General features: G+C 38.3%; 2 protein-coding genes across 5 annotated transcripts in view; both read left to right on the top strand.

The window, feature by feature from the left end:
* The first annotated feature begins 1,432 nt into the window (after nucleotides 1–1,432).
* anapc4 (anaphase promoting complex subunit 4) lies at nucleotides 1,433–13,829 on the top strand. The gene is made up of 27 exons (XM_026159728.1): nucleotides 1,433–1,697; nucleotides 3,092–3,207; nucleotides 3,330–3,435; nucleotides 3,517–3,649; nucleotides 3,736–3,810; nucleotides 3,899–3,925; nucleotides 4,020–4,064; nucleotides 4,154–4,238; nucleotides 5,260–5,367; nucleotides 5,461–5,696; nucleotides 5,854–5,896; nucleotides 8,375–8,451; nucleotides 8,540–8,640; nucleotides 8,722–8,773; nucleotides 8,863–8,918; nucleotides 9,050–9,096; nucleotides 9,310–9,366; nucleotides 9,446–9,502; nucleotides 9,622–9,715; nucleotides 9,844–9,941; nucleotides 10,046–10,107; nucleotides 10,190–10,228; nucleotides 10,331–10,432; nucleotides 10,512–10,589; nucleotides 10,728–10,895; nucleotides 13,184–13,307; nucleotides 13,509–13,829. The coding sequence occupies exons 2-27, from the start codon at nucleotides 3,100–3,102 to the stop codon at nucleotides 13,752–13,754; spliced, it is 2,424 nt and encodes an 807-aa protein (XP_026015513.1). The 5' UTR covers nucleotides 1,433–1,697; nucleotides 3,092–3,099; the 3' UTR covers nucleotides 13,755–13,829.
* Nucleotides 13,830–14,650: 821 nt separating this feature from the next.
* Nucleotides 14,651–27,864, top strand: part of slain2 (SLAIN motif family, member 2) — a 24,378-nt gene continuing 11,164 nt past the window's right edge. For 3 of the 4 annotated variants that reach the window (XM_026158035.1, XM_026158034.1, XM_026158033.1), the window contains exons 1-2: nucleotides 14,651–15,411; nucleotides 19,568–19,710. In XM_026158035.1, the coding sequence (XP_026013820.1) occupies nucleotides 14,927–15,411; nucleotides 19,568–19,710 (628 nt within the window). In that variant the 5' untranslated portion in view covers nucleotides 14,651–14,926. The remainder of the gene's footprint in view (nucleotides 15,412–19,567; nucleotides 19,711–27,864) is intronic. The other variant, XM_026158036.1, reaches the window with a different exon arrangement.

Genomic DNA, 27,864 nt, shown 5'->3' with positions numbered 1-27,864 from the left:
AAAAGGTAGGGAAGAAAACTAAGACTACGACAAAACAGATGGAAACAAAGACAAGGAAGTACATGAGACACTAGGAATAAAAGAAAGGATATTAAAAAAATCAGGAGCCAAGACTCAAACATGTGAAAGGAAACCAGAACTACTACACACATGAATCCAAAAGATTAATGCAACAGAGAATTAAAAGGTTGTTCTTTTGACACAAAATAATGAAAATGTTTCCCATAAGTAAACCAGGTATACACCCAGGAGGTCAAAAGCACCTGAGTTATTTATTACAGCTGAAGTGTTTCTACTGGTTCTCCTGCTGCACAAAAACAGACATGTTAAAACGTGCATAAGTGAATGTGCACAACACAAAACAGTTTCTTTGCAATGGATTCCTGAAGATTAAGAATGGCTAAAACTCTTCAGTGTCAATTTAAAATGGCTTTGCACATCTGTCTGCTTTTTTAAGTGCTAAAACTGTTTGCTTCAGTCTTCAGTTGTTTTTAGACTCATTAAATTCAATCATTAAACAATACAGACATAAAATTTACAAGTCTCTGCTTTTTTTTTAGTTGTTTTATAACAATACAGAAAGAGCCATGTGTTGCATATAACAATGACAATGACAATTATATATAGCACATTTCATTACATGAAAAGTCGACATGCTTAAAATAGAAAATGAAAAAATATTAATAACTATGTAGGTTTAAAGTGCCCTAAGGCAGTGAAAACAGCAAAGCAGAACAAAACAAAATGTAAAAGAAAAATGTAAAAAAACAAACAAACTTATAAATTGTAGGACTGTGTGAATAGAAAGGTTTTTACTGTGTTTTTGAATGTGCATACAAATTGGTCTCAAATCAGCGGGTAGCTTGTTCCAAAGAATAGGGCCACAATAACTGGACCTACCTTTAGCATACTTAGATCTGATTCTAAGAACAGTTAAAAAGTCTAAATCTAATGACCTGAGAGGTAAAAAAAAAATTGCATTGCAATAATCTAACCTACCTGATGTGAACACATGGACCAATTTCTCAGACTCAGCTTGTGATGGGAATTTTCTAACCTTAGATATATATTTTAGTTAAGGTAACCTTAATGTTGTGGTTATCAAAACTGAGATCACTGTCCAAAATTATGCCACGGTTCCTGACTTGCTCACTGCGTTTCAGAAAAACTGATGACAAATAAGAAGAAAGTTTTTGTTTTTGACTTTTTGGACAAACAACACGTATTTGTGTTTGTTCTAAAAAACATTTGATAAATCCAGCATTCAATGTAATCGATGCAGCTCATTAGTTTGTACAAACATTTTAAATCATCAGAGGAGATAAATGAGAAGTACAACTTTGTGCCATCTGCACTTTTCCAGTTGTCATTTCAAGTTTCATTAAATTGCGTTTCTCTCTTAGTAAATTTGTCCCTTGCTTTCCGCCGTCGCTCCGCAATGATTGGTTAAAAGAAAAAAAATGGCGGCGTCCGCGTAGTTGTAAAAACATCGCGAAGCCGTATTAAAATTAAAATTTCGGCGGCGCAAGACAATTTGGAACTCACTGTGGCGTATTATGGTTATCATATTTCTCCGCTTGTAATGTCCTAAATCATAAAAAATATTATCCATGGCCTTCTTTCTGCATTAGCTTGCTAGCAAAACCGCTAGCATAATATCAGTGGAACAGAAAGATCTCATCTGTCAGCTTTAAACGGTAAGTGAAGCTTCAGTTTAGTTTAGATTTAGGTTGTGGATTAGGTTTAGATATTTTATTTATTTTTATTTTTTAATGCCTGGCTGTTTTTAACAGAGATCATAAGAAGTAACCTCATGAGGTTCAGGAACCTGTCAGAAAACTATAAAGAATCAGTCCGTATCAGTCAGTGAATCTGTTTATCTTAATCACTGCACTATAACAGTGGTGTTTAATACGATCTCCATAATCATATTAGAGGTCCACAGATACAGATTTGTGACAACTTAAAGAAAAGTTCTGAATCTTTTGACACTGTGTTTAAGGGGATCTTTTTTGGCGTATGAGATCATTTTACGGGCATGGTTTGGCTCCACTTGCCCTCTTTGGCCTGGGTGTTAAGCATAACTCCCAAGGAACAGTAGTGACCCACTGGATGCCGTTGCAGTGGGTAAAAAATTGCAGTTATGTCAGAAATTACTGCAGTTTTTCAAAATACTCTGCTTTACTTTTTTTTTTTCCTTTAAAAAGTTCAAAGTATTTTTAGATTTAGTTTCAGTTTTTTTTAATCATAAAGACATTCAATTTTAAATTCAATTCAGTTTTAATCATATAGTGCCAAATCACAACAGCAGTTGCCTCAAGGTACTTTGATATGACACCCCAGTACAAGGGCCAGTTCAGTATTCAACTGAAAGTGGCGTGAGTGTTATGTAGTGGTTACCACATTTACCTTATTTTAAAGCTCCCTGGTAAGTGAGAGCGTTACATCTGGTGCAAAATCTGCCAAATCAAACTTGTGGATTCATCTTGTTTTCAAGGGAGAAAAGGGGGCCACCAAAAGTTAAAAGCTAGTGGTGTGAAGAGGCTAATCTCCCCTGCTACCTTTTCTCAAAGACCCCTAACTGTCTTCTCCCCGAAATACCTGTACAAAAACTTTGGTTCACTGCAGAAACTTTTTCTTTGGACAGTTACAATGAGTATGTTATCTGCAGGCTATATGTTTTATTTAATTTTTTAAATAAACTAAGATACCTGACTTTAGTTTTTCCTTCAACAACACTAATAATACAATTAAGTAGCTAAAAAAATTGAAGCTGTTAATTAATTAGGTTAATATACTTTTTGCAAATAACTGATTGATAGTAGTGTCTGATTTGTGAATTGTAATAATATTGTTGATCAGTATCACAGTGAAAAATTTATATTTTTTCAAGGGAGGTAATGAACATACTATTTGTTTCTGCTGTCCAATAAAGAGTTTGACTTAAGCACAGTAGTGTCATTCTTCAACAAAAGCTCAGCTGATTTTTTTGGCTTTGACACAAATAAAAGCAAAACTGTACAGAGAAAACGTTCACGAAACGCTTAACAAAAAGTGTGTTTTTCAAGTATTTTTATTAACATTTTTTCAGCCAACAAAATGCCTGCCTTCCGGCAAGTAGGAGAGAAGCAACTTCCTAACCCTGTACTGTGTATGGCATGGTCTCCAAAGAGGGATCTGATTGCTCTGGCCAACACAACTGGAGAGGTAATATTAAAACAATTATTCTGAAACACAGCTCAGTATTCTGTGTGTGTGTGTGTGTGTGTGTGTGTGTGTGTGTGTGTGCTTTTTAATACTTTAAATACTTGGCTTATGTTTTTCCATAGTTGCTGCTTCACCGCTTAGCTGGTTTCCAGCGTGTATGGACCCTACCACCCAGTGAGTATACTGGCAAGGAGATCACAGCGATTGCCTGGAGACCAGATGGCAAAAGTAAGGAGTGACTGTGCGCATCTTTTGCTTTTTTTAGTCATGTGTTTGATGGAATCATGATGTAATATATCCTCTCTTCAGTTTTGGCATTCAGTCTTGGAGACACTAAGCAGGTAGTCCTGTGTGATGTTGAGAAAGCAGAGATCCTCCATGTGTTTCCTATGCAAAGTCCTGTAACTTGCATGCACTGGATGGAGGTGATTGAGGAGAGCAGGTATGCATCGATTGAGGCTCAGGAACCAAGCCAATGGTGTGGAGGGTGTGTAGAATAATGAGAGTGATTGTTTTGATGTGTTTCAGTGCCCTCAGCTCTTTTTACAACTCTGAGGATGAATCCAAACTCTTTCTTCCCAAACTACCAACTCTCCCCAAGAGGTAACTGCAATATTAATGGCACATGCAATTATAAGAAAACAGCTCCTTGGATGAATTATTAATATTTGTCCAAACTTTTTTTTTCCAGCTATAGTACAACTTCAAAGATCTTCAGGTGGGAAAACATTTTAATAAAATGAAGCTGTTATCCAATGTGTGATTTGATCATTTGTGTAGCAGCTGAGTCTATTTTTCTATCTCTTTCACAGTGAGGAAAAATCTGATGAGATACTTAAACTCCTGGGGGAAGTCCGGTAAATAATCAGTACATGAACAAACAGTTGTATCTCAAATGCACTGTGCTTTGTAAATGATTTCACCACCTTATGTTGTTTCCATGCAGGCTGAACATACTTGTTCTGGGAGGAAATGCAAGCTTTGTGGAGCTTTATGCCTATGGCATGTACAGGATTGCCACGCTGGAAGGGGTAAGGCTTTTTTTGCTTGTTTGCTTGTAAATCTACTTTACACTGATGACATTTTCATTAAGTGGCTTCCAAGTGAAGGAAGACCAAAGGACGCTTTTCAAAATGTCTTTTTATTTTGAGTTTAATAAGAATGTTATGATATCAGCAATAATCAGATATTGTGACAGCCCTAAATGATATAGATGTAGAGCTGTGCTAAGCATGCTAATCTGGTAAAAGCTATAAGTACATCAGATGGAGTTTATTTTTTTGTTCATGATCCAGTTCTGATAAAGTGAGCAGGCCTGTGAGTTGCTTTTGATATTCTGCCTTGCCAAAGAAAATCCAGAAGAGAAACTGTAGATCTGAAGGACTGTTACACCCCCTAAATGTAAGCGTATGTTATTGCAGCACCAGCAGCTCATATAATGTAAACATCAGCTGTGTGAGAAATGTAACGAAACAGAAAGAAATGTACTATTAAGCCTATATGCAATGCAGAAAATTGGTTTTGCCACATTATTAGCACAAGAGCTCCAAAGTGGTATGGATAGAGGTAAACCCTGTCTTCCTCACTGGGCAGGTATTAGCCACCAGAATTAACAATTTAACGTCAGACTTCATGTCAAAAGCAAACTATTTTAGGACCGCTTCCCTTTAAGCCAACTTTCTACTGATTAGTGGACACTCATAAACAGACAGTGTGAACTATGCTCACAGCTCAGAACCAGGGCTTTGTGTCTGGGGTGACCATATTTCAGACATTGCCTCTCTTTGACATCATAAAGAGCCACAAATAAAAAGAAGACTGTCTGAAATGGACTATTAAAACCATGCTGACCTTATTATTTAAAACTTTGGCCTTATTTAGTATGGGCATCTACCATTACCAGTAGCTATGTGACAGAAAATGAGGGAAAGAATCCCCTATGGTCCACTTTAAATGGTGAAACAATAAATCCCACAAATTACTATCTAAATTGCACAAAAATAATATTGATTAAACTTTTGCTGCTTTTGTTGCCGTAACAACACCCTGCAGGTTTTGGGAACGTGCCGGAGCCTGAGTCTGTCCAGTGATCTTAAGTCTCTGTCTGTCATCACAGAAGTCAGATCTGCTGACGACAACCCAGAGATCTGCTATGTTCAGGTGAGACGGATTGTTTGACTTCGCTTTTCCATTTTCTGACATCCTCTCTGCTTTTACCTAAATTTCTCTTAAACCGATGTCTTCTTCTTCCAGCTGGACACAGGGTTGTTGTCAGATTGCCTGCCTGAGGTCACCAGGATGGCACGCAAGTTCACCCACATCTCCACCCTACTGCAATACCTGCACCTCTCACTTACCTGTATGTGTGAGGCGTGGGAAGACATCCTCATGCAGATGGATCTTCGACTCACTAAGTTTGTGCAGGAAAAGAACACAAGCACTCAAGTTCAAGATGAGTTTCTGGAGCTTCTACTGTGGGGGCAGTCCAGGTGGGACAGAATTACGTTTTTTTTCTGCTGTTTGGATTTGCAATGTCTAGAGTGTCCTGTAGATGGTAGCAACACATCTTGAGCTGCTAACTCAGCGTGTTGTTCTGCAGCAGTTTGAGGTAAATCATGCCAGACTGCTCTCTTTTTTTACTTGCAGCCCTGAACTGCAGGCTCTTCTCATGAACCAGCTGACAGTCAAGGTGAGGCTACAGTCCCTTTTCTTCATGGACTCTTCTGCTAATGTGGCAGCACATAAATGTGTCTTTTCCTATATTAGTTTCTATTCCTATTAGTTAGTAACTTTTTTAGCATTTTAGTAACAAAACTGTGAATGTGTCTCATTATATATACATTAAATGGTCTGAACAACACAAATTTCTGCATTTCAGTTCATATACTGGCATACATAAGTGATACTGGGTAAACTTTCAGTTTACCTCTGTACCTTGCTCCGTCTCAGCTCCAACACTCCTTCAAACAGTTGCTTTTTGCCATAATTTTCCCTCTGTGGACTTTGGACATGGAAAACTTTGAAGGAGCCAAACTTAAATACACTTTCAGTTGTGGTCAGAAGTATACATGGGGATGAATGTCATGGTAATTTTTGACTTTTAATGATTTCTTTGCACTGTTCTTTTTCCAGTGAGGAATGATTGGAAAGCATACGTCTTTAATGACTTAAAAAAAAACAAAAATCGGGTGTAAAATTTATTTTAGGTTTTCACACAGGGTCAAAATACATACAGACTCACATAGGCATATTCACTTAACTCTTAATAAGTGATGCTGAATATTCTATAATGTATTTCAACTTGAGGTTTATTAACCTCTTCTCAGCTATAACAGATGAAACTGTTATAGCTGCAAAGGATGGGCCGATATCATGTTATGCCCTGTAGGTATGGCCATATGCATGTCAAGGCAGATGAATTAATACTTTTGGCAGTACAGTATAAATAAAATAAAATTTTATTTATATAGTGCTAAATCACAGCAGCAGTCTTCTTGAGGCGCTTAATATTTCTCTGTATACAATACAGGGAAAACCCCCCTATGAGTAAGCACTTGGCGACAGTGGTAAGGAAAAACTCCCGTTTAACAGGAACACTACCTTCCAATTCTTCAGCTTCACCTAAAATCAACAGCTAGATGGTTGAAACTTGGGCAAAGTTGGGTGGTCCAGTAGGACAATGACCCCAAATACACATCAGAACTGGTTTTGAAATGGATAAAGCAGGCTTCTTCTGAAATGGCCTTCCACAAGCTCTGACCTGTGGAAAATCTGTGGACCTGCCAGGAACCCAACCAATTTAAAACGAACTGAACCAATTCTGACAAGAAGAGTTAAATCTCTAAAGTTGAATCTTTCCATTTCAGAAATATCCTTTTACAATGGCCAGCCACTCCCCAACGACTGGTATTATCCAGCCTTGTCCTTATTGTTTGTGTTACTGGGTTACCAGATTTTCTCATCTGGTCTTGCACAAATTTTCTTTTTGGAGTGAAAAATAAATTTCATCCTCCATTAAAAAAAAATTGTCTCCACTGAGCAGATCTGTAGGTGCTGGCACTTGTTTTATACATATTTAACCAATCTGTTTCCATCATTGTAATATTTGCTTCCATCAGATCTTAATGTATCATAGCATGTGTCTTAAGGGATTGCAAGCTGATTCTTGTTTTTTAAAGTTGTTAAAGATGTATGCCGTGTAATTACTCCACCCTGGAAAAAGAACAGTTCAGAGAAATCATTAAAGTCCTAAATTACCATGACATTCATGCCCATGATAAGCGTGTGAGTGCAAGCATCCCGGGGAACATATTGTTTTTCTTGAGAAGCCTGGGTTATTTGTGTATTGTATGCTATCTTGTTTATCTGTTGCACTTTAAATATGTCAATTGTGCATGGCCCCTGCAATGAGCAGTGCCATGTTACTTCCTGGTTAAATAAAGATAAATAAACAAATAAACCTAACACACAGACCTACCTAAACTCAGCTTTGCCATACATTTATGGTAAAGACAGTTTAGATTAAACTCTAGTGTTATTTTAGTTTTTTGCATCCAGCTGTTTCTAGAAGTCTTTCTCCTGAGCTTATAACAAAGCTGAAGTGTCACACAGCAGCAGTGTCTATTCAGAAGTGAAAGAATCATGCATTCTTTTACTTATCTGACACAACTCCCATGGCTTAAATAAATAACAAATCATTCCTAACATGGAGAAGGGATGTAACAGCAAATAACATTGTGTATATCACTGTCTGAGTCACACTCTAAGCACTATAATAAGCTGCCATGCTGTAGCTCATGTCTAATAAGCAAATTAAGTGTGTATCTGTATAGGCTGTGACATCTGTAATTTTTATAATAACCTACTACTGAAACTCTGACATGGTTAGATGTCACTTTCAGTACTCTCACAACTCATAGGATAGGTGTGAGTACTGTGTGCCATTCTCTCAGTGCTGTGAAATTATCCAAATCAAGGCTTCAGGTAAATTATGTAAAAAGGGGCTTTTTGTCCAGTTGGCAGAATACCGTCACCTTAACATATTGATGAAGCCAGCAATGTTTTGTCTCCAATGTCTAAAAACGGCTTAAGAAGCATTAAGGTATACGAGTTTGTGAGAAGTTGAAAATGATGGGGTTTTTTTATTTAAAATTAATTTCTATTACAGGGATTGAAGAAGCTTGGACAGTCCATTGAGTCTTCCTATTCCAGCATCCAGAAGCTAGTAATAAGCCACCTGCAGAGGTATTTTGTCTTTTACTTTTCATCATGGCTGCCCTACCCTTTGACTGGTTGTCATTTTAAATCTGTCGCTCTCTTTTGCTGGCTGCAGTGGCTCAGAGGCTCTGTTATATCACCTCAGTGAGGTGAAAGGAATGGCCCTGTGGAAACAAAAGTTTGAGCCCCTCGGCTTGGATGCAGCAGCTATAGAAGGTGCATTTCAGGACATGCACAATGATTTAAAACAGGTTTTTTATGTCAGTAGTCACATGTGTGTATTTTATTTTATTTTAGGCGCTATCACAGCAGTTGGATCCTTTTCCCTGAAAGCAAATGAACTTCTGCAGTAAGTTCAGGACCGTAATTGAGTAATGCACATGTTTTTTAGAATTAGTGCTTCTGTTTTCAAGTATAATAACTTTTTTTGCCATTTAGGGTGATTGACAAGAGTATGAAAAACTTTAAGGCCTTTTTCCGTTGGCTGTATGTAGGTAAGAAATAAAAAAAAAAAAAAAGAATTGTTGATCTTGAAACATTTAAAATAATTATTGTGCATGTATGGTCTTATTTATAGATTTGAAATTACTGTTTATATGCTCACACACTTTTTGCTTTCCCACAGCAATGCTCAGAATGTGTGAGGAGCATGTGCCACCAGAACTCAATAAGGTGAGCTTTATTTTTTTATTTATTAAATGTTTACTAGAAGCAGTTAACAAACCGTTCCTCCTGTTCAATGTATGGTAATCTACATCCCAGCAAATTAATTGCACAAATTGACATAAGGAAAATAATGTTAGAAATAATGTTATTTTGATTTAAGTGTTCATGGGATTATTTTAACATCCATTATTTATCTAAACATGTTGTTTAACTCCTTAGATGACTCAGAAGGACATTGCCTTTGTTGCTGACTTCTTGTCTGAGCATTTTAGTGAGGTGAGCTCAGCATAATATCAGAAACATGCTAATAAGTTTAAAGACTTTTTTAACTTTTTAATTTAATGTGGTTTAACAGAATGAGGAACTCTTCGGTCGTAAAGGGAAGTACTTCAACGTAGAACGAGTTGGACAGGTAAATGGTTTTGTACTGTTTATCTTTAGCTGGTCTTTTTTTGTTTGTTTATTTGTTTGTTTTTAATGGAACTCCTGCTTGACCGCATAGTGGTTTGTCTTTCCTAATAACATTTACAGTACCTGAAGGACGAAGATGAGGACCTTGTGTCTCCACCCAACACAAAGGGGAACCAGTGGTTGAAGTTTTTACAGGACAGCACACACCTGAAAGGTGAATTATCACCTTTGTGCGTTTCGGAGTTGGGTTAAATTCTTTGTTTTGCGTGAAACTACTTAAATGTTGATTGTACTCAAAATACCTGTTAGTTACCTGATTAAATGTTTCATTGGTTTATTTAGGGAGCCCTTTGCTGTTTCCTTCATATCCCCAAAAGTCTTTGCACTTTGTCAAGAGGATGATGGAGAATGTGATTGAGGATTGTCTACAGAAACCCGCAGTAAGTTTTGTGCACTGTAGATTTCTGCAGTCATTCAAAATATAAGGCTGGCTGGCAATGTTGTGTCCTCTCTCCTCTTAATTGTTTTGTTTCTTTGTGTGTAGGAAGTAATTGGAAAGTCGGTAAAACAAGCCATCTTTTTGCCCTTGTACAACGTGCCAGAGAGGTATAATCTTATGTGTAAAATCTGTTGTATTTTAAATATAAGCCATACACTGAGACTAAATTTGTATTTACCTGTTTTTTAGCTCCGAAAACACTCCTCGGCTTTTTGAACTTCCATCTTTGTATGTAAAACACAAACATCATGCAGTTTTTTTTGTTTGTTTTTTTTATCTGTAAAAGCAAGATGGGGTTTTAATTAATGTTATTCATTTGTCAACCTATAGGTGGAATGACAAAAAGGCCAAAATGCATTATGTTGTGTTTTGCATGCCAGAGATTTCACCCCACAAACTCTACCTGTTACGCAGAGGAACTGACCCAAACAGGTACATTTCTGTAATTCAGTAAGTACTTTTTAGATATTTGCTTTTCATTTCTAACCTCATTTGTTTTATATTTTTGCAGACCTATCCCAAACAGCGTCATGTCGATTAATCTCACCCATCACCTTGACAGTGGGGATGATGGAAATGCTGCAGACCAGTGAGTCACGTTTATGTTGTTCCTTTACTGTATTAACAGATATAAACGCAAAGAAATGTGTTTATGTGAAAGGTGTTTATGCAAGGCCAAAAGATTTTAAGGTGTGTTTTTTTTTTTTTTTTTTTTTTTTTTTGTCAGGTCTCATTATTTTTACAGCTACCTGGATGCTCGTTTTTATGACGATGAAATGCTAACTGTGGTCTTACAAGGATCTGAAGAACTCAACGCCATGCGTGTCCTTGCTCAAATTCCAATTTCTTCCAGCTTAAGCTGCGAGACAGAATTCAACTGGGAGCCAAACCTGAGGTTTGTGTTTACGAATTTTTTTTGATTTATCTTCATTTAATAATTATAAATCTTTTTCTGACATTTAAAAAAAAAATGCAGATACACAGGTACATGACACATACATCATCAACGCAAACACTCTAGGAACACCAGCGAGTCCCATCCAGGTGCAGTCTGTAGGTTGATTACCTTTTTCTTGCATCCCAAATTAGAACTTGAACGGCCCACCTCAAATATAAAACACCCTACTTTTATTTGAAGTAAGGAATAAGTGGATTTGTAATTTTGTTACTGTTTGCTCTACAAAAGTAGTACCAACATTCCTTTTTGAACATTGCCTGGACAGCCTTCCATTGTTTTACTTTTATTAAATCAATTTTTAGATTACATATTTTCGCACACCAAAACTGAAGCACTGAACAAACTTCTTGGTCTATAGTAGGGCTGCTCGATTATGGCAAAAATGATAATCACGATTATTTTTACTGAAATTGAGATCTCGATTATTTGACGATATTTATTTAACCCTTTAAGACCTACTATAGAACCAAGTCCGCCAGAGATTATATATTTTTTTTTACATGTTGTAGTGCCATTTGTGGGAGCATTTCAAGTTGCTATACAACTGTTATAGCCCATATTTTAATAATATGTATGCATTAAGTCCATAGTAACTACATTAATTGCAAAAAAGTGCAATAAACTACAAAAAAATTGAAAATCGTTTTTGTTTTTTTTACATATATTTCTACTTGGAGAAATTTAAGAGGTTTATCCCTCAAAACTTTAAATACAAAAAAGTTGCACAAAATAGTTTACAACAACAGGAAACTTATTTTGAGTGTCTTCATAGTTTTATTTTGGAGATACACCAATTTTTATACACTGTTTTTTTTTGTTTTTCCTGCAATCCTATGATGCAAATTTGCAAAGAAAACAGCATGTGCATCAAAATAAACTATTTCCAGCAGTGAAGTTTGAGTTCTAAGCATCCCAGCAACTATTCAGAAAAGTCAAACATGACCAGTATAGGCTTTTAAGGCCTACAAGTAAAAAACTACATTTCCGCGAAAATGACGTCACTTCCGGTTTCGGCCAGGAAATGGCGGACATGTGATAGTTCGCGCTGACGTCTGTTTCAATGTGGGAAGTGTTACGAACAGCTGATCAGATCGGCAAAGCGTGTTTCTGGAATATTATGTTTTTGTTCCTGCAAGCGCTTTTTATGCAATTTTTGCAAAGCTATATGTGGAAGGAAACCGTGACCGAGAGCTGATGGCATCAGATGTAAGTACAACTCCTCCGGATTCATATGCAAAACAAATTATTGCACTAGCTTACACGGTTCAGGTTCTACAGGGATTTAAAAATAGTTACACAACACGGAGCGTGCTGCTCTGACCGGCTTTAAAGGGTTAACAATGACTTTAAAAAATAATATAAAATAGTGTGCAACACCACTGAAGTTTTTTTTACCTCTCTTTTCGACCAACGGCAGTCACTCTTCTCTCCAAATAACTTCTGCTTAGCTTTCCGAGCTTCCCTCGGGTCCTCTTAATCAGCGGTCTCCAACCTTTTTTGCGCCACGGACCGGTTTATGCCCGACAATATTTTCACGGACCGGCCTTTAAGGTGTCGCGGATAAATTAGGGAGGGGCTAATAATCGGCTCAGTCATTTTTAATGATCGTTGAAAGCCCAGATCGTAATCGTGATTAAAATTCGATTAATTGAGCAGCCCTAGTCTATAGCACATAACAAGCCACGATATTATTAAGATAACCCATGAAAATGCTCTAAAAATTACCAACAAGTACACACATAGTGAAGCGGTCCAGTTTCTTGACCAACAAAGCAGAGCTGAGGCATGTGAGACACTGATCAGCTCCTGCTGTTTTTTTGTCAGGACACTTGTCGAAGTTGCCGTACCTGTAACGCCACGAATCTATGAATGACTCATAAACAAAAATTCTCCCCACGCCCCGAAAATTGTCCAGTGCTCATAGTTTGATAACCTTGATAATCACATTGCTCTCAAACCATAACCAATGACATAGCATTGCTGGTAGTCACAACCATGTTTGTTGTGTTTATCTAATTAAACCACCAATTTTAAGGTGCTGAACCTCAAAAGTGTATACATATATTATATCACTTATAAACTACTCGCATATTCACAGATTATTAAGTACTATTTTATTAAATCTTTTGGAAGTACTTAAATGTAAATGTAGTTGGTTTATGACATGTTGTAAAGCTAAAACTTTAACTTTAAAGTGCACATCTAACCTTGGCATATATTTACAGGCTGGACCAACAGAGCAGTTCCATCCCGTCCCAAGGCCTGGTGTTGGGTAATCAGTGGCGTGAACTGGAAAACATGAAAGCCCAGTTTGTAGCTGTTAATGGAATCCGCAAAGTGGCCTGTGTGGTAAGAATTCACATTATATTTAGTTTATGTGGATTTTGTTTCACGATATCATGAGTCATCTGCACTGCTGTGTTTTTCAGTGATCAGTCTAATGTCGTTTAAGCCATTTTCAGTCTTCTCATGTTTCTCCGGCAGTGGGGGAATTCCAGTGAATGAATATTGTGGACTGTGGCCAAACATTTACTTTTTCTTTCCCGACAGCTAAGTACCAATCTGAGGCACATACGTGTTTTTGAGATGGATGTGGAAGATGAGGATGAGGAGGGAGCTGACTCACAAAATGCCAGTGCTGATCAGGAAGGACTGGAAGCTACCATGAGCAGCCAGGGACAAGGAGAGGAGGAGAATTTGGAGGCTGAAGGTGGGGCTGGAGAGCAGGAAGAGGGAGAAGGTGTTTTTCAAAAATCTAAGGAGCACCTGGAATCAGAAGAGGCCCTGGATAGCTGAGAAGCTATCTCCAATAAATTAATCTACAGCTTTCTTTTTTGTTACTTACATTTTGCTGTTATTGTTGTAGTTTTTCACAGCATTTGTAAAAAAAAAATAAATAAATAAATGAAGATGTAAAAATAAAGCTATATTCTCATGTTTGCTTTATCTTGACTAGTATTTTTTTAATGGGGTCCCACAGGAAGGGACCCACAGCGAGCATTATTTAAAAATATTTGGATCCTTTTTTTACATAAAGTTCTCAATTATACCTTAATAATAATACTTTAAAAGTTTTGTCATCAGATTATCAGAAGATGAAGGCTAGTATTTAATTTTACACTGCTATGTAAAAGTCTTTAACAATCCCTTGTAAGACCTTGTAATTTTTTGATTTTTAGTAATTTACAAATTGAGCAAAAGTTCTGAAGGCCTTTTTCTTTGAATGAAAAAGCAGCCAATGTCCAAGCATTTAATCTGTTCCCATTTATTAACTGATACTGTGAAAAAGGAAAAAAAAAAAAAAAAAAAGACTGTTTAACGAGCATAAAATGTAAATTTATCTTGGCATAGTGTGCAGCATGTCCTTAAAAAAATCTGAGGATACTCCATAATTGGAGGGTAACAGAAGCAGCAGGCCTACAAAGCGATCTACATCTGATCAGCAAGTTAATTTTTTTTTTCAGAATTATTAGATATTTGAACTCTGTATCCCAGTAGTTATAAATGTATAAGACTGTACCCAGGCGGTTAGTTGTAAATATGTAGTAAATCACAAATAAACATTCAAAATCCTGCGTTTAGGAGTTCATTCATATGTTACAATGTGGTTTCTGTAGCCAAATTTTCGATCCATATCTATAACGGTGTAGTTATATGTGCACGCGCAAATAGGTGTTGGTTACGTGGTCGCTCCCGATATGGAACGTGGTGACGTGTGTTCTCCGCCGCCTGTTGGTCTTTCACAGTTGGTGACGAGTATTATGAAAATGGCCTCAACCCTACCCGTGAGCACGAATAACCGGAGAAGATGACGACGCTGAGCTTTTCAAGTCGGTTGAACACCAAAGTGTCTTCTTTGAACACCCATATAGCAGTGAAGTAAACAAAAACAAAGGGACTCTCGGCAAAGAAACGCCTAAAAATACCCCTGACCACCGCATATTTTCGTAGGGCTGAGAGGAGCCACTATGGAGGATATCAACTCTAATATCAACGCGGACTTGGAGGTGCGGAAGCTCCAGGACTTGGTGAAGAAACTCGAACAACAAAACGAGCAGCTCCGGAGCAGGTCTACGATGTTGTCTTCGTCCGGACCGATGTCAGGGAACCACAGACCCCTGAGCGCCGGATACGACTCGTCGTCCCTGTCAGCAGGGATGGCAGCCGGTCTGGCCGGCTTCCCTGGGGTGGGGTTCGCTGGAACGGGCGGCTACGGTGGTCTGTTGGAGAACAACCGCTGTTTAAACCCCAGACTTTCTTATGACGGCATCAGTTTCAGGAGGGCGTATGAGGGTGAGGGGGCATCTGCTGCCACCTCTTTATCGAGTATGAACTCATTTTATTCAGACACTAGCAGGGGCTTCACGGATGAAGGGGAAACCTCAATTCTAGATGAAGTGGAAATCTTAGATCTGGAAGACATGGACTGTCTAAACGAAGACGAGGACAGCTGGTGAGTCAAAGCCTTGTCTTGGGAGGTAACTTGCCTGCTCCGCCGTGTTTTTGTCTTCGGGGCTGGGTGACAGCTTTAAATGCCTGGTCACAGCTGCTATACACATTAGCTGCCACCACAAACGCCTGGCATGAACAATCATTTCAGTAGCTTGTCTGAAATCTGAAGTCATCCCCACTGAAGGAGCCTCATTGTGGATTACTGACTGCAGGATGTTGTTTGGCAAGTCATATGGGCGATCCCAAGGCACTTCTGTGACTGTCTGAATATAAAAGACAGGCTTTGTCTTACAGTCGTTGTCAGACCGCTCTCCATTCTTTCCGTGCCTAGAGTTTGTTCATTAGTTTCAGAGATAGATCAGCAGGCCTGTGGCAATTAAAATCATCAGTTTCTTGGTGTTGTGATGTGACAGATTGCTTGGCTTGTCGTGTCAGTGTTGTACAGTAAAAAAATCAAAGTTGTTTTCCTGCCCAGCAGCCATGTGGGAGAGGTAGCCATGGTTATATTCCTCTTCTGAAATCCCTTTAGCGCAGCAGTTGGCACACAGCTACAAGTGCTCTGCAGCACCAAGTGAGAGATGTGAAATAGGACAGTTATCTCATCAACATGGAGAAATAAACGCTATGGCAGGGTCCTAAAGATGATTACAAGAATTGCATTAACAGGGGTTATAAACATAAACTGTTAATCTTATACACAAGAGAGTGTCTTGTGTATAAGATTAGCATTAGGCAAGAGTTGTAGCAGTTCCCTCAAACCAAGGTGTTGTGCATGTCCTGATGTTTTGTCATTAAAGTGACAAACAAAAAAGGGACAATGTTTTTACCACAGCCCAGATCATTAGATTGTGATTGCATCATGAACAAAAAGCAAGCTAAATTAGTCTGATGTATTTCCTGTTACCTCTAAGATCTTTAAATGTACTTTTTGTAATTTCCCCCCAAAAATAGAGACATCAGGGGGTTCGTATTTTAAATTTAGTTGAAATTTGCTTTTTAAATTTTTATATTTCCTGTTTAGATGCACCTATTGCTAATCCACCAGTTGTAATTAGGTCTTTCTAATAGCATTACTCATTTTAAAGCCAGACTTGGAATGCATAAAACTGATATTCACACAAGTTAAAAAAAAATTTCTATGTTAGGCCATTACAGTTTGACAAGGAATTCATGTTTCTTTGAAAGTAGTTGCCCTTGAAGAGATACCAAATCATACAAGAGGTGGTATTACACTGCAAAAATGTAATCAACGTGAAACATTTTGGATTGTAACATTACAGGCTAAAAATCTTTAAAAAAAAATATGACTTTCACTGTACTCACCAGACACTGACAGCAACACTTTAACATTCACAGTAGAGGAAGATAGAACCAATACAGTATTGTTGTTCTGCTTGTTAACTCCTATGTATTTCAATATCCTTTCCCGCTAGATTGTGCCCATATAATTTAACCAAGCACTGCGCATTTCTGCCCTTAGATGGCTTTAGAAAAGAAGTGCAGCCCGTCAAACTCCAGACTAAATTGGATTTGACTGTTTTTGACTTCCAAGAACATCATTGTTGACTGGATGAAAATATAATGATGGCCCTTTTCTTCAGGAAATGGTTATCTATCTTATTAGGACGGGCTTATATGCATTGCTTCTGCTATGGTAATGATATTGTAGTAGGCAACACGAGGGCGTAACTCTTAATGCATCTTAATGGCAGTTTTTAAAAGCTGCTGCAATCAGGGCATATCATCTGTTTTGAAGTTGAACATGCGCCAAGTGCTTTTACATTTTTAGAACACTCCTAACACAAACACTGTTTCTTCAAGGGAGGATAAACACGAATCCTGTTAATCAGTTTGCATTTTTTGTAATTATTATTTCAGCTAACTCAGCTTTTCCTGTCTTGCTTGCAGCTGCATGCCCATGCCAGCTACTGAGCCCTCGGCATCAGACTACTTTCAGACATTGCTCGCTCATGCCCAGCCAAGCTAGTCTCATTATGCCCTGGCTGTTTGTCCATCCTCTGGATTAGATTGATATCTGGGATTAGCCTATAGTGCCTAGCTTTTGCCAGCTCCTGTCACAGACTCCTGTAATCCCATGAATTAGCATCAGAGTGGATTTAAAAAGGCTGCCTGCTCCTGCAGCACTCGGCCTATCAATAGATGCCCGTTGCGCTCCTGTTTCTGCATGCGCATGACACATATCATTGTTTCAGATGTAGTTTTACATTGCACTGTACCACATGTGAATGGCTGTCATTGTGTTGATAAACAATGACAATGTGCAGTATAAGTATAAGTATAAGGCCGGTATTTCTCTGCCCTTGCTTTGCCTGTAATGTTTCTGCTTTCATCTTGAAAGGCTTCCTCAATGGCTGCAACATTGCTGACAGCTGCTGACTCAGATTCCTCCTCTGAGTGGAAACTCAACTCTACTCTACTCTTCTCTTCTCTTCTCTTCTCTTCTCTTCTCTTCATAAACATTTCTATTGCTTTTATAAATGGGGAACACAATTAAATTCAATTTTGATGAGTGAAAACATGTTTAGACTGTTAGAAGTTGAAAGCATATAAATTTTACAGCCACTGAAAGTGCCACAGTCACAATTCATTTGCTCCAATGCACTTTTTGACCTCATCTTAATATGGAAATGAGGCGAGACTGATAGCGCGTCAGCTATCTCAGGTAATGCTGTATGTACTTTAGTGTTATTTCTTTTCCAATGATCTTGTTAGGTTAGCTTATTTATGCATGTTCTATACCTTTGCAATCAAAAGTAACATAAATTTTGTCATTTTTCAGTTCAGCAACTTTATGAAGCCTTAGTTCTCTGTCTATGACTGTATTTCTTGCTGTCAAAATGACATCACAAATGTTATTTGTAAGCAGAAATTATGTCGTGGTAAACAAATGTCATTCTTTACACTCAGTAAAGCTGTAGTTAATTCAGTGTGTCACATGTGTAGAAATGGTAGATGTAGCCACCATGACATCATCCAGCGGTCCTGGACTCTGCATTTTGAAGATTCATTGTTAGTGTTTTGGCTGCTCCTATTTTGGTTTTTGCAGCCAGAAGTTACCATATGTGGAGAGAGGATGCAGCGCTAAGTTATGAGCTAATGCCGTATAGATTTGTTAGCAAGCTGCAAAAACTTGTATGGGTGCAGTGAACAGAAACAGATACCTGGTAACTGGTGCCAGGTGATGGTCTGAAAAAATACCAGAATTTTATTCATCAAAACTGGAGCCTAAACTTCTAAGCACCTAGCAGTCACTGACCAGCTCCAGTTGCCTGTCAACACCTCTCACCCAAAGCAGTCACACACCGCAAAAACCCCCAAACATTTTTGTACCAGGCTATAAATATGGTTTTTAATGCTGCTGAACATTTTAACACTGGAACCTGTGGGAATTGACCAATTAAAGAGCTAAATTTTTAGGCACTTTAACTTAATCTTCTAGCTCTGGAGGTTGCTCGGGTAAAATTATCTGCCTGCAGCATCAACTTTAAAAAATAAAAATAAATCCCACATTTTGTTTTTCGCTGGCTTGTCAGTTTGCATATGAGGTGTCATTGTGTCTCTCTGTTTAGTTTGGTGTGTGCACTTGGTTCTGCAGAGCAACTAGATGTGTGAGTGTGAAGTGATTTTCAGGCCGTATTTTCCCTGCAAGCCTTGAGTTTAACTTGAAGCCATATTAAAAGTGTTTGGCTATTTAAATGAGTACATATGATTAAGTATTGAGATTTATGGTCTTTTCAAAAAAAATTTTTAAGACTGTTTATTCTTAAAATTTCTTAAAACTCAACACATGCAACATAAATAAAAGGGTATTAACAGGGTATTTACTATATTTTTAGAGTCCCCTTAAATAATTAGCAAGGCTCAAGATTTTAAATATTTATGTCTGAAATAAATTAGCATTAAAAAAATTTTTTTTTCTTTTTACTAAGAAAACATGAATTCCTTCCTGCCTCTCCACATCATCCACTATAAGGCAGCACTTTGTAATAAAACCAGGTCCAGATTAGCAGCTTGTTATCCTCTCAATCACATTTCCTCTTCAAGCTGTTGACTAACACCATATATGAGGTGTGATAGGAGTGATCTGTCGGTCATTATTAGAGGAGAAAAATAACTTGCTGTTGATATTTTTTTAGGTTATATGAGGCAAAACTGAACAGTCCCCTGCAAAAAGCCTTGAGTCCTATCGTGTGGTGCCGCCAAGCTCTGGACAATCCGAGTCCCGAGATGGAATCAGCCAAGCGCTCCCTCATACACAGACTGGACCTCACCATGTCAGGTAAACAGGAGCATAGTTGTAATTGTTTCAACTGTAATTACAATACCGATGCACTTAATTTATCTTTCTTTTGGTATGTTAGAGGTCAGAAACAAATAACATGTGTACCAAACTATGTTATCTGGATCATTGGGCTTCTCTATTAGTGTCTGTATTGAGATATGTTCATTTGTGTTCACAATTGTCTGGCTGGCCTTCGAACAAACATGATGCATTTGAGCTGAAGAGAACCAAAATCACTGAACCAGCTCTCCTGCTAGTGCTTGCATCTGTTTTTTGGGTTGCTGATTTATGTTAAAATAGGGATGGGAATCAAGAACCGGTTCTTGTAGAGAACCAGTTCCCGGTAGTTCAGTTCCTTGGAATTGTTACTATGCCTGTTTATTGATGCCGCTTATTGGTTTCACTTACACTTGTGCTACAATTAGCTGATTTCAGTTTATGTGTTGGAAGAGGAAGGTAGTAACTCAGTCTGTGCTCCACAAGGTTCGTATGGATATTTAAGAAAAGTGTTCTGTGTAACATTTGTAATATATTACTTTTGTTTGTGTAATGACCCCAACACTGATCACATCAAAAAGGGGAAATGCATCCAACATTCAGAAACATTTGACCACACAGCATGCAATTAATTTGCATGAATGTAATGTCTTTGATGTACTGCTTAGCGATGGTGGTGACTCTCAAAGCCGTTAATGAAAACTCAAAGAGAAACCGATGTGATATCGATAACGAAATCGGAATCATTAAATTCTTATCAATTCCCATCCCTAGTTAAGAGTAGAGATGGACCGATCCGATATTACGTATCGGTATCGGTCCGATACTGACCTAAATTACTGGATCGGATATCGGAGAAAAATAAAAAATGTAATCCGATCCATTAAATATCACGAAAGCACCTCACAAAACTTGCAACACGCCGTAACTCACCTCAGAACGTTAGCACGTCGGAGCAGTATGCATCACGTGATAGAGCGGCTGTGGCATGCGGGACCTGTCGGTGGTCTGGATAGCATTTGGAGCTTCGCTAGCAACCCGGCATTTCATCTCCGACAAAGTTATCCCCGAGAGAAGTAAAGCAAGTGTGTAAGTCCATCTCTGAATGTTTGTAAAGCATTCCTGCATTAAGCTTAACAAACGATATATGGAGCGACTGCCTCTTCTTGCTGCTACTTCAATCATGAAACTGCTTAACGATCAGCTGATCGGCTTTTCTGTCGTGAGTCTGTGTCTCTAGTTTGCTTTTGGCCCACTTTGCACCAGAAAGAGGAAACCAGCGGCTGAACAACAGCAGCACGTTTAAGCTTGATCAGCTGTTGTTAGAATTTATTTATTATTACTTTCTACTCGAGGATCTTTTTCTACGTAGCTGACGCTGGTAACTGTGCAGGGGCGGATCTAGCAAAGTTTAGCCAGGGGGGCCGATAGGGCATTAACAGGGAAAAGGGGGCACAAAGACATACTTTTCTTTCTTATTCTCATTTAAAATGTCTAGCTTTTAATAAATAATTATCTGACACCCAAAGTTTTAATTTGATGCAAAATAAATAGAAGTCCATTACTGTATATAGTAACTATTAAGTCTAATATATATACCCTAGTAAGCTATAGTACTTTTTCCTTTGGGAAGGTACCATCTGTGCAGTCTGCAATTTTGTTGAAGAAAGATGTTGAATCTATTTAATATTTCTTGAAAAATAATTGATTTCTGTGCATTTTTTTTTCACACTGCATCAAATTAAGGTTGATTACGTCGATTAAGCATCATGAGGTGGAGCGTGAGGGGTGGTTCCCTATTTTTTATTTATTTATTTTTGTTGTTGCTGGGAGTTGGAACCCTATTAGTTAGGCTGCTTAATATTTATGCTAAGTACTCTTTAAAATACCAGAATAGGGAGGATGGTGTAGGTTTAAGTTTATTAGATTGATCAGTATTGCTGAACTATGAAATATTTTTTTTTGCATACAGGTATAACAGAATAGCTTTAGTGTAGTTGTTGTTTTAAACTTGAGTATGAACTTATACAAAATGCAGCAAGATATTTAAAAAAAACAGTTTTGTTGATTAAAAAACACTATATCGGATTCATATCGGTATCGGCAGATATCCAAATTTATGATATCGGTATCGGTATCGGACATAAAAAAGTGGTATCGTGCCATCTCTAGTTAAGAGGCTGTTATACTTTCAGCCTGTTTGGATCCATATGTTTTGCTATTAAAGGGTGAACGCAAGGCTCTGATAGTAGGGTAGTTGATATCCACATGCCCTCTGGTTTTGGCACTTGAGGATGTGCATGCAGACAGCTGTGGACACTGCAGCTGTGTAGTCCTTTTTATATTTTCTTTTCAATACTGCTCAGAGTCTGCAAGAAGGGCGTATATGTAGTTGGCGCATTGTAGTATAGTGCCTCGATTGGAATAAAGGCACACTGTGGTCCACACGGAGCCTTGCATTCACAGTCTCTTGACAAAATTTACACCAGTAGGAGTCTGCCTTTCATGTGGATATCTGCTCGGCTGTTGAAGTCTTCAGCTGCCCTGGTCCACTAGTGAGCATAATGACCTGGCTGTGCCTTATGTGTATGTCATTTCTTATATGTACTCCTAAACTATGGGTATTACAACTTAAGGAAAAGAAAATTGCTATATTGTCACTTGTATAGGAATCAAAGAAGTTGAAATGGATTTGATTTCTGCAGAATATCTCATTTCCAACTATCAAAGGATCTTCCTTTCAGTCAGAAAATAGTAATAATAAATCACTGCAATGCTGGTAAAGACCAACTTGCTCGCACACTTGTGTCTCCAACGAGGGAGGTTACAAAAATAAAGAAGTGCATGATTAACCAAAACAACACCAAAGTGTACTGCACAGTAGCAGTTGTGTCCTCACTTTTGGATTTGGTTGCAAGGGTGACAGTGCCGAGCATACACTGCTAAATGATCTAGATTTATATCATTTGGTCGGAGTGAAAATTCTTCTTCTTTTTCTGTTTAAAAACAACGGGGTTATTATTTTCTGCTTATTTTGCTGGCAGATTGTATGAGGAGCTGTTGTGCCCTGGGACCTGCAAAATATTTATTATTTTGTGTCACGTGATAGTGCCTAATTGCTTACTTATTTATATTTACATCTGTGATTTTTTTTTTTTTTTTTGTATTCTTATTTTGCTGCTTTTGCAGCACTTTCTTCTCAAACCGACAAACCTAAACTGATCCATACTGAATGGCCTGAGCTAACCAGCGGACCTATCAGTCTCTGGTCCCTGAGTGTATGGATTCAATGAATGAACTGCAGACACACTCAGTTTACATACATAAAGTCAGATTTTTTTCATGTTGGGGTTTAAATCATTTAGTTGTGTATGAGAGTACGTAAAATAAGGAAAGATAGACTTATTGTCATAACTATACATGGAGCAATCGTGCTGACGTTTGCAGTCACTCTCGAAAGGCCCCTTCTTATAGTGAGAAGAACCTGAAAAAAGCAACTTTATATCACCCAGAGTTACCTAATTTCTTATGCCTGTAGAGTTTTTGATTTCACTAATTATATTTAACCTTTCAGTGAGGAGAACAGGGCTCCGTTCCTGAAAGTTAAACTAAGAGGCGAGTCATTTCCATTTTGACTGTGGTATGCTCATGTGATAGTTGGATCACGTTGAGCAACAGTCCAGTGAAGGTTGTCACTGGGGTCAGTGGGATTCTTTCAGCTGTTGTGAAAGAAACACCTGGTCACACATTTCTTCCCTCATCTGGGGATAGGGAAACTTGTTTATATGAATATTGTTGCATGGAGTAGTTATGTGTTGGACTGTCTTCTTAAGTAATGATAAATCAGATCAGAGTGAGGCTTGTATAATATAGCTTATTGCTCTTTATTGGCTGTTTATACCAGCTACTATGGGCTGGACTATGTGACCTTTTGTTGAACATTGCTCTTAGCCTTACCTCACCTTCCCTTGAGAAACCTCTTGCCTTACCAAACTAGTTGCTAATTATGGCCAATTCTGCTAACATTTCTCTTAATAATACTCACTGAATGGCTCAATTGTGGAATCTTCTTATACTCCTAAAAACTCATCTTTGGGAGCACAGTGATTTACTGCAGTACGTTAGGAGAGAATTGACCTCACTTTTGTATTTAAGTCATTAAATTCACACAATCTGTTAAATCCATGAAACCTTAATATGGAAGTTTGTTATCTTACTGTCCATTTGTCCGCCCCCATTGTTCCACTACTGGAGTCTGACCCACAGTTTGAGAAACACTGATTTAGGGAGTGGTGCTTACTTGTGGTGATATCATCGATGTAGGTGTGGCACGATAACGTCATCCTAAAAATACCCCCCTTGTCGCTAATAGCATCTGCCCCACCTCATTCATTCCTCAGATGGCACTGGTGGAAAGTGAAAGTGCACTATGGGGAGGCTTATGATTCACTGAGTAAAGTGGTTAAGACATTCAGATCTAATGAATTAAACACCAACATTGTGATTTTTAATAAAATATTTAGAAATTTTTCAAAGAAGACTTATAAGGTTACATAGTATCTCAGTGTCTGACCCAGACTCTCTATTAAAGCGAGGATCAGCATCAAGCAGTCAGTGTACATGCATTTACTTTCTACATCTCATCTTTTTACTTCTGCGAAAACTTAAATAACTTGATGAATTAGGAAGTCAGGTTGTATATCATCTGAGGGGAAACTGCTTATCCGCTCAGTGAACACTTTCCTGATTAGTTTATTGGCTCAGTCTCTAGTTGCTGGTTTTATTGAATGCAATGTAATGGTCATTTTCTAAACTGCGATCTTAGTTTTCAAAGAACGAAGTTTATGATGGCAAATTTGCTCAGCTTTACAACATGGATATGTTCAAATTTGATTTAGATTGTTGTAATCGAAAAATTCTTCACAGCGAAGTCAAAGTGAGAGTTAAATAATACCATTAAAACGTCTAATGCAGCTGTTGGTTGCAGTCAGCATCTGTCTTTTTGGGAAGACTGCACTGGAGTCTTTGGTTAAACTCCCATAATCCTTCTCTCTGCATAGCCAGAGAGCTACGCAAACACAGGACCATGAATTTGGCTTTAAGCGCTACATTCTGAAAGCATTTGTGTCTGTGAGAGTCACCAGACAGGGCTTTATAGCTCCGGGCTGAATTATTTTTCATACCCAACCTCTAGCAGGAGCATGGAAATGCTGTTGCTATGGAATCGCCAAATAAACTCTTCACTTGCGGCAGATTGTTACCAAAAGTGTGTGAAGATTTCACATCTGTCTAAGCATTGTGCCATCTTCTGGAATAAGTGCATATTCAGATATTTTAAACATGACCTTCTGTGTGAGGAGTGACCCAAGCCTTTTGTATGCGCACACCCTGTTAAAATCTTCTCCACAGATGACGTGTCTCAGTTATATAACTAACAACAGGGAGGAAACTCCTGGGAGACATCTCCTTGAGTTGACTATACTAGTCAGACAGCACAACTTTATTCATACCAGACAGTTCAGATATGCAGTGGAACCACTTTGTTATTAGTGCTGTACAATTATACAAAGCTCATTTCCTTTGCACTGCTTTGACAGCTGTTCCACAGAGTACGTAAAAGACCCAAGAGGTCCCAACCACAGTCACATGGCTGACCTGCCCTGTTTTCAGCTCTCACTTTTGCACAGTTGTTGCACCTCCTTCTTGCATGTCTCTGCCAGTTTTATCCCCTTTCTTCTCTGGTGTATTTATCTCTAGCATACAATAGTTTTTCTATTTGCTTGTCTCTTGGATGTGCTTACAGCTCCGTGCTGCTGCTTTAACCCATTCATTCTTTTATTTTATTTTTGTATCAAATGGCCTCAATGAAAGGTTGGTCTTCTCTTTCCCTCCCCCTTTAAGGCCTTAAGCAGTCTGTTGTGTGCCGCCTCATTTAGTTTTATTTTTGCCTGTGGAAACTGGCCTGAAGTTTCCACAGACTGGCGCAGCACAATTTCATATCACAGTAAATGGAAATGACATCAGTCACAGTGGGCAGAAAGAACATTTCCTTTTCTTTCTACTGACTTGTTTCAGTACACGAGGGTGTCAAGGACACTCTATTTTTATTGGTCCCTGTGCTACTGATCCCATCAGATTGGTCTCATTCTACTGAAAGTGTGTTGCTAGGGTTGCTGTGATAGGCCAGGTCACCTAACCACATCTAAATCCTCTGAAACCTGAATTGGCCCTTTGAGCTGTAGCACCATTGTGATTTTAGCTTAGACACAATCCAGACTAAAGTATGCCAAGCTCTTCTGCTGTGTTGTACACAAACAGGCAGAATTATTTTTAAAAGTTGATGATCAACTTAAATGAAAAGTTTACCAGGTGTGGGGCTTAGCCTGACTTAGAAGTGATATTGAAAGAATGACTTCTTTCCCATTATGAGATAGAAATTGGACATTTCAAGCATATTGTAAAATAACAGACTGTGGATCCTGATATCCTTCTAAAATCAAGTTATGATACTTACAGAAACTAAAAGTCGATATGAAAAAACATTAATAAAAATAAAAATTACACAGAAAGTAATTAGAACTATATGGTGTACTTAGTTTTAATTCTTAAATTTAATCAAATTTGCCAGCAGAAACAGTTTGAGGAGGCTTTGATGTTTACTGAAATTGGGATGTCTGTGTAACCGTTACCTTGAAAATACACCAGCTCCAACATAGCCATCAGAACTATTTGCACCCACTCAGGACAGTGTTTGCAGTTCTGCCAAATGACCCACAGTGCATTTCAAAAGCTCGAAATGTAGCCTGGTCTATTTTTAACGGAAGCCACATCAAGTTGCACAGCGCAGAAGAGGAGCACAGGAAGTCGGATACAGGATTGGTACAGAAAATTTAGTCTTTTATTTTCAAAATAAAAGACAGTTTATAGGCTAAACATTCAGCTTCTAAAACAGTGAGATCTGAAGCTCTGTGAAGGACAGAACGAGACCTCATCTGAGATACGATGTCACACTCGTGGTCAAATAAATTTCCCCTTGTGGGACTAATAAAGGTATATCAATATCAAGTGTGGTATAGTGAACCTCTTGAATTTTGTCTTTTTCAAATATGTATCCATATTTAAAGTCTAAAAAAATACTAAAAGTAACACTAAAAGTATTTTCAAAAATACTGGGGCGATTGTGGCTCAAGAGTTGGGAGTTCGCCTTGTAATTGGAAGGTTGCCGGTTTGAGCCCCGGCTTGGACAGTCTCGGTCATTGTGTCCTTGGGCAAGACACTTCACCCGTTGCCTACTGGTGGTGGTCAGAGGGCCCGGTGGCGCCAGTGTTCGGCAGCCTCGCCTCTGTCAGTGCGCCCCAGGGTGGCTGTGGCTACAATGTAGCTTGCCATCACCAGTGTGTGAATGTGTGTGTGAATGGGTGGATGACTGGATATGTAAAGCGCTTTGGGGTCATTAGGGACTAAGTAAAGCGCTATATAAATACAGGCCAGGCCAAAACAAAATCAAAGTTAGATATAGGAGCAGAACCATTCTGGAAACTGAATTTGAGCTCAAAACAATGTTATATATATTTTAAAAATATATATTTTAAAAAATCCAAAACAAACACTTGCAGCACTGTTCTGGATCCAGTGACCACTGTTTATGATTTTACTGTATGCAGTCACAGAAATATGCTGTTATATCAACTTTCTTGTGATGTAAACACAGTGGAGCTTTACAGAACATGCAGCTTAGTATTTACTCTTTCATTTACCACTTCACCAGGTGAACTCTTTAAATCTGTTGACCTCATTGTTCTTTTCTGGAAAACAAAGAGTCTTTTGGTTAAGTGAGTGCAGCATTTCTGACTAAACACGTTCCAACGTTGTTGGCATTCCACAGGATCTGATCCATGTGGATTGCAGCAGAGGAGACATGATGGCGTTTTCTAAATAATGCAGGAGGACAGAGTGCAGAGCACGAGGTGGAACAGGAGAAAGTGAAAGGAGCGATGTGGAAAGAGCAGAGAGTTGATCTTAAAAGGCTGCCTCACCACCGAGCAATGTAAACACATCCAGTAAGAGAGATTAAAACAGAGTGATGATGGGTAAATTAACAAACTCGAGAGATGTTAACCATCTAAACCAATCAGAGTATCACTGTGACAGAGT

This window comes from Astatotilapia calliptera, chromosome 23 (assembly GCF_900246225.1).
Source record: "Astatotilapia calliptera chromosome 23, fAstCal1.2, whole genome shotgun sequence".
NCBI lineage: Eukaryota > Metazoa > Chordata > Actinopteri > Cichliformes > Cichlidae > Astatotilapia > Astatotilapia calliptera.
Note: the sequence above shows the minus strand (reverse complement) of the source record. Positions and strands in the feature narration are given on the sequence as shown.

Excerpts from the sequence above, each read along its gene's own strand:
- anapc4 (XM_026159728.1), top strand. The coding sequence starts at position 3,100 with ATGCCTGCCTTCCGGCAAGTAGGAGAGAAGCAACTTCCTAACCCTGTA. Across the intron at positions 9,942-10,045 it reads ATTGTCTACAGAAACCCGCA|GAAGTAATTGGAAAGTCGGT; the intron begins GTAAGTTTTGTG and ends CTTTGTGTGTAG. Across the intron at positions 10,590-10,727 it reads GATGGAAATGCTGCAGACCA|GTCTCATTATTTTTACAGCT; the intron begins GTGAGTCACGTT and ends TTTTTTTGTCAG.